Source organism: Arachis hypogaea, chromosome 12 (assembly GCF_003086295.3).
Source record: "Arachis hypogaea cultivar Tifrunner chromosome 12, arahy.Tifrunner.gnm2.J5K5, whole genome shotgun sequence".
In the NCBI taxonomy this organism is placed as follows: Eukaryota; Viridiplantae; Streptophyta; class Magnoliopsida; order Fabales; family Fabaceae; genus Arachis; species Arachis hypogaea.
In genome coordinates this window covers 111,040,605-111,047,117 of record NC_092047.1, presented here as the reverse complement: position 1 = coordinate 111,047,117, position 6,513 = coordinate 111,040,605, and the positions used below count along the sequence as shown (strand labels likewise).

At 28.6% G+C, this 6,513-nt stretch overlaps 1 protein-coding gene across 3 annotated transcripts; it reads left to right on the top strand.

Moving 5' to 3' along the window:
* Positions 1 to 776: 776 nt before the first annotated feature.
* LOC112728260 (vestitone reductase-like) lies at positions 777 to 5,152 on the top strand. 3 transcript variants are annotated; one of them, XM_072209734.1, is made up of 4 exons: positions 780 to 1,012; positions 1,496 to 2,067; positions 4,630 to 4,793; positions 4,934 to 5,152. In XM_072209734.1, exons 1-4 carry the CDS (start codon positions 805 to 807, stop codon positions 5,073 to 5,075), a joined length of 1,086 nt encoding a protein of 361 aa, XP_072065835.1. In that variant the 5' UTR covers positions 780 to 804; the 3' UTR covers positions 5,076 to 5,152. The 3 variants fall into 3 exon arrangements, with proteins under 3 accessions (XP_025634107.2, XP_072065835.1, XP_025634108.2); XM_025778322.2 differs by lacking the exon at positions 4,934 to 5,152 and having other exon boundaries at positions 777 to 1,012; positions 1,493 to 2,035; positions 4,589 to 4,812; XM_025778323.3 differs by lacking the exon at positions 4,934 to 5,152 and having other exon boundaries at positions 781 to 1,012; positions 1,496 to 2,035; positions 4,589 to 4,812.
* The last annotated feature ends 1,361 nt before the right edge of the window (positions 5,153 to 6,513 follow it).

The following is a 6,513-nucleotide window of genomic DNA, read 5'->3' as shown; positions in this document are numbered from 1 at the left end:
TGGCAGACTTGCTCTGGGATCACTGCGACGACGTGGGACAGGGATTCCAGCTTCTGGGCCTCTAAAGGTGAGAGCTTTGCTGAGAAACCGTGAAAGACAGTGTCATAAGTGTGAAGGACGGCAACAGAGGTGGCGGTGGTGGTGGTTTCAGCTGCAGTGGCATGGTTGATAATAGAAGTGAGAGAGGATTCGTACCAGTGCTTGTGGGTTGGGAAGATGGAGGGCTTGGCTTCATGGTGGACTTGCACCGTGAAGGTGCTCTTCTTCTCCGGGGAAGCAGCAGCAAGGTTGCTGTGACTGTGAGGATGAAAGAGATGAGGGTATGGCAAGGAGCCATTGGAGCAGCAGTGGGGACTGAGTGGGAAGTAATGGTGAGAATGTGTTAGAAAGGGAAAGAGGGGTGGTGGCTGGGTGAAGAGGGTGGTGGTGGGATTTGAGATTAGAAAGGGAAAGAGGGGTGGTGGATGGGTGAAGAGGGTTAGGGTTAGAAAGGTGATTGGGTGAAGGAGGTGGTGTGGTGGTGAAGATAAGGATAATTTAGGGATTTTAGATAATTTTTTAGGGTTTGGATAATTTTGCCTGTAAAAACAATTTTTTATGGGTACAAATGGTAATTTCTTTTTTCTATGAGTAGATATGTCAGCGTTTTCAACTTTGGTGGGTACAAATGGTAGTTTACTCTAAAAAATAATACTAAAATTTTTTAACTGTAATAACACACTAAGTTTTCTAGCTTTTTCCACAAAACACCAATTAACATGGAAAGTGAGAGAGAAAAGTACAAAGAACCTGGATTTATTTCCTATGTACTCAACTACCTTTTTTTCCCCTTCATATCCATTGAGTTTAAGCCATGTGCATATGCAAGAGAGAAAGTGTGAGATAGAGAACATGGAAGAAAGTAAAGGAAGAGTGTGTGTGACTGGAGGCACAGGGTTTATAGGTTCATGGATCATCAAGAACCTCCTTCAACATGGTTACTCTGTTAATACCACTGTCAGATCCAACCCAGGTTCAAAGTAGAACAAAATTTCCTCTATGCTATCTTCTTTCAATATTTGTTGTGTTTTGCTGATGATCTAATTAGTGGTATTAAACTCTTAATTACTACAAACTACATAGGATCTGATATCTGAATTTGAAGCCTTCAAGGATTTTAAGAATATTTACTTGTTTTTTGTACTTAATTTTACTATACAATTTTGATTCGAAAACCTATGATCATTATTCATTGCCAAAACATTCTTTTTCTGTTTTGAATATTTCATAAATTAAAAAGTAAAAACAATATTTTTTTTTATTTTCTATGTTTTCTTTTATAAAATTCCAAAAATAGAATTTACTAATATTGAAAATAAAAGCTAAATAGACCTTTGTTGATTATCAGAATTCTTATTATAACTAGAGGTATTTAGCAAGGACTATTATTTTCAATTTATTTAACTCACTTTGAACTAAAATATTAACTTTACTTATCTTTTAAACAATAAAGCAGAACACAAGAGAGACATTAGCTTTCTTACTAATTTGCCTGGAGCATCACAAAATCTTCAAATTCTGAGTGCTGATCTCAGCAATCCAGAAAGTTTCGGTGCAGCCATTGAAGGGTGCATTGGAGTTTTCCATGTTGCAAGCCCAATGGAATTTGAATTAAAAGAACCTGAAGAAGTTATGATAAAAAGAACCACTGATGGAGCACTAGGAATTCTCAAGGCATGTCTCAATTCCAACACTGTGAAGAGAGTAATCTACACTTCAAGTTCCTCTGCTGTTTTGTACCATAATAGTGGCAAACATGATCATGAAGAAGTTGTGTTGAATGAGAGTTTCTGGAGTGATGTGGATTACCTTAGAGCATCAAAGATTAATGGTTGGTTCTATTATGTTTCTAAGACACTCACAGAAAAAGCAGTGCTTGAATTTGGGGAAGAGAGTGGATTGGATGTTGTGACTTTGGTTCCAACTTTTGTTATTGGACCTTTTATTTGTCCTAAGCTTCCTGGTTCAGTTCGTGCTTCATTGTCCTTGGCATTTGGTAAGGACTTAATCCTTTTTCTTCTTGTATTCGTACATAATATCTAGAACATATTACATCAAGTTTGTCATTAGGATAATTTTTTTTATAAAAATAATAAATTAATAATAGATTCACTCATTTTGACCATACATTATTAGGTCAACAATCATTCCTGTCATTAATTATTAGGGGTGGCATACCCGGTCGGCTCGCCCCAATCTATTTAGGCAGGAGCGAAACTAGACAATATTTATCAGGGGGTCAATATTTTTTTAGCTTTTTATTTTAACAAAAAAAGTTAAAAGTAACTCTATATATAATTTTAATTAAAAATAACAACTAAAACTTAAAATTTACTTTTTATAAGATAACTGAACATATTATATATTAAAATAATTAAACACAAATATCTCAAAACTAATTTCAAATATTGTAAATATAAGTTGTTACATACTTGTTTTTAGAATCTTCAACTACTATTCAATTCTTCTTTAGACATTTCCTGCAAAATTATTAAAAAAATGTATTATGCTTCAACCTTTATGTAAATAATTTAAATCACAACCATAATTTATGCAATAAAAAAATTAGTAACAATATTATTAGAACTGAAATAAATTAAAATTTACAACTTATATAGACAATTGAGCTTGACGTTTTTTTCTTGATTCAAAGTCATCTATTATTGAATCTGTACTGAAAGTAGTTGCAATTTCTTTCTCAATGTAAATGACTAAATTATTTGCAAGAAATTCGTCTGCCATTTTATTCCGAAGTCTTGTTTTAACAATTTTCATTAGCGAGAAAGCTCTTTCTGTTGTTGCTGTAGATACTGGAAGAGTCAAGACATTGCGAATCAGTCTATCAACCAAATGATAAGTTCTTGATTTTCCTGTTTCCTTCAATCTTTGAGAAAAAAATTAAAAACAATACAAGGATAATATTATAATTACATGATTCAAAAACCTAAATTATTATTACAATATTATAAACTAGATAAATAAATAAATAAATATATATATAAATTATTCATTAAAAACAAATAAAATAAATAACTTACAAAAGAAAGAAGAATGAAAGATGATAATGGAAGACCAAAGACTACTTGCTTTCTTTTAAGTTGTAATGATAATGAAAATATGGAGTGATGTTTTGTTTTCTAATTGAAAGAAGAGGGAAGAATGAAAAAGTGATTTGTTGACTTTTTGTTATTGCATTTTTAGATTTTTCACTTTTAATATAGATTGGGGCTTTTTTTTAATTAAGTATATGACCCACTATTCATAGCCCAAATAACACACTACTTTCTAAACTATTTTTTGAATAAAATTATATACAGCATATATTTTTTAAAGGGGGAGGCCTACTTTTTTTTTAGGGGGTCACTCTTTAATTTTTTATTATTCTTGTAAACAAAATTTTTTTTGGGGCCACTGCCTCCCCTACAATCTGAGAAGCTTCGCCCCTGCGTTTAGGCTCGTTCCAACCCGCCCCGCCAATTAAAATAAATTTGAAATGCTAGTCCATCTTGTTTTATGGTGAATTAGTGAACCAACATGTTAGTTCGCTTGACTTTCTTTTTTTTTTGAAAAATAAAAATTATTAAAATTAATAAAAAATAATAACTAAAAAATTATATACAAATAAAAAATAGTCAAATTATAATATAATTTTTTTCATTATTTTTTTAATTTTTAACTTTAATAAAATTATTTAAAATAATATTGGTCAATAAACTATCTTTATTTCAAAAAATAAGTTACATAATTTTTTTTGGGTGACTTAAATAAGTTACATAATTTATGTATATATATGAAATTATAAAATAAAATAAATAAAATTAATAACTAAAAAAAATAAAAACAAAAAATATTTAAAAATGATTTATTTATTAATTTTGTAGCACTAATCACTTTTTTTTAATTAAAAAAAATAAAAACCTTTGACCCGACAGGCCGGCTCACTCCGTCCTACCAAAATCCCCAAATTTAGCGGTGCGAAATTGGCAATTTTTTTTATTAAGCGAGCTCCAAATCCTAACCGATCCACCTTTTTTAGCGGGTTCGACCTGTATTGCCAAGTGACAGTTATACTTCATTTAGTGCTTGTTTAAATGCTATTAAATTGATAAATTTTTTAGTCTGTTTTGTAAAATTTTAGTTGTCAAAATAAAAATATTTTTTTAAAAAATTATAATTTATATATTATTTTAAAAGATTTTCTTTTTAAAAAATACTTTTTCATATAATAAATAAACAAAAAATACTTTTATATTATTATACCTAAACATAATTAATAAATAATTTTTTTATATAAAATATTTAAATATAATTTTTTTTTATTTTTTTATAAAGTTTTTAAAAAAAAATTAACTAAAGAAAAAATCTTTTATTAGAATGTCACTCAATGAAGCCCTTATAAGTAATGCAATATTATATGAATACCAAAAGTTACTTATAGTATGAAAATACATACATACATACATACATACATGTGTGTGTAGGATTTGCAATAAAATTTGATTATAAAAAAATTATTATTCTATTAGGATAAATTTAATTTTATGTGCAGGTGATAAAGGTCCATTTGGTTCGTTGGCTTCGCTCCTTCAGGTACCTATGGTGCATGTGGATGACGTGGCTAGAGCCCATATATTTTTACTTGAACATGCTAATCCAAAAGGGAGGTATAATTGTTCATCATCTTTGGTTACTGTTGAAACAATATCTCAACTTGTTTCTTCTAAATATCCGGAATTTCAACTGTTAACACTAGAGTGAGTTTTGTTACACTTCTCTATAATGTTCTTTTTAAACAAGAAATAGACATGCATATATATAACTTAATTAGTTCATGATTTTCCTTTGGTTTCATTGAAATAAATTAAATTTGTATGTTTATGTTGTTGCATTGTAGCAAGTTGAAGCAAACTGAAGGTGCCAAGTTACAAAATTTATCATCAAAGAAGCTCATAGATGCTGGATTTGTATTCAAGTATGGACTTGAGGAAATGGTTGATGATGCAATTCGATGTTGCAAAGAAAAGGGTTACATCTGAGGTTGTTTAGTTATGTGTCCGTTTTAGGGTTTGAACTTTGAAAAAAAAAATTATTAATTGACTACTCTTATGATTAACATTTTGCTTATTTCAACCCTTTAATTTTAACACTTGAAATACCAGGAAAGTTTTATTCAAAAGTTAATACATGCTTATTTGTTATTAAATTTGGTATTTTATAGACATTAAATAATACTCTATATTTTAAGTGTTTTGAAAGATTTTAATTAGAAGACAATATATAGTTAATGAAGATAACATTAGCTGCAAATGCATCTTACTTATATCTCAGTTAATAGAAGGTTGATACTAACCTGACATATTAGTCATACATTAGATTTATTAATTTGTTCTTATATACTAGTAAAAAAGGTTATCTATAGAAGTGGAACCACCTATAATATGTAATACTAAATTCTAAACTAGAATTCTCTTTTTATATGGATATTGACTTTATAATTTATTTTGATATAATTTTTATTTTCTCATGTAAATTATAAATATATTATTTATTCACTGAGTTGGAAAATTTATTCCGTCATCTTTTTATATTTTTCAGATATAGATATAAATAAAAGTTCTAATTCTTTTATCTCTCAGTAAAAATCGCCTTTTGATTGAGTTCTTAATTTTCAACGATGATATAATTTGTATTATACAGTTAAATTTTTTAGTTCTATTTTATGCTCCATATATCAGTAATATAAAATAAATTATATTTGAAATGATGCATTTTGAAAAGAATTATTGTTTTCTAAGCTATATATGGTTGATAGACTTACTAGAAAATTTTGTGACAAAGTTGGTACCAGATCTTAGATTTCTTTGTGTTGTACGGAGCAAATATTTTTTTTGTGAGATGACGATTGTGCAAATAATTATTGGCTCATTTTCATGAGCGTGATACTACCAAAAGCCTATAGGAAGTGAAACTCAAATCTGCCGTTGATAAATTTTTTTTTCCTTTCTATAAATCTTCTTCCAATCATTTTTCTATTCCTTAGATGAAATATGCCACCTAAATTACGTGATGGAGTCATTCATACTCCTAATATTACAACATATAATAAGATTAATCAGTAAAATATCGTTTTTATTCTTAATGTTTGGAATAAGTCTTATTTATATCTTTAATATTTAAATTATTTTTTTTGTATCTCTAATATTTATAAAAATAATTCAATGTTATTCTGTTTAGTTAGAGTTCTGAACATCTCTTAACTTCTTGAAGTTAGAATACAAATGTTCAAGACAGAACTCATATCCATTCCAGATAATAACTCATCAAAAATTAAAATTAATCTTTATAACATTTACATAATTTACTTTTTTAGGGATATAAACATAAATAGTTGGTATAATATCGGAAATGTTTGGTAACCAAAGAAAATTAACCAAAAACAGTCATAACTTGCCTTATTTAGTATTCATTAATTGT

Excerpts from the sequence above, each read along its gene's own strand:
- LOC112728260 (XM_072209734.1), top strand. The coding sequence starts at position 805 with ATGTACTCAACTACCTTTTTTTCCCCTTCATATCCATTGAGTTTAAGC. Across the intron at positions 2,068-4,629 it reads TCCTTTTTCTTCTTGTATTC|GTACCTATGGTGCATGTGGA; the intron begins GTACATAATATC and ends TCGCTCCTTCAG. Across the intron at positions 4,794-4,933 it reads TTTCAACTGTTAACACTAGA|CAAGTTGAAGCAAACTGAAG; the intron begins GTGAGTTTTGTT and ends GTTGCATTGTAG.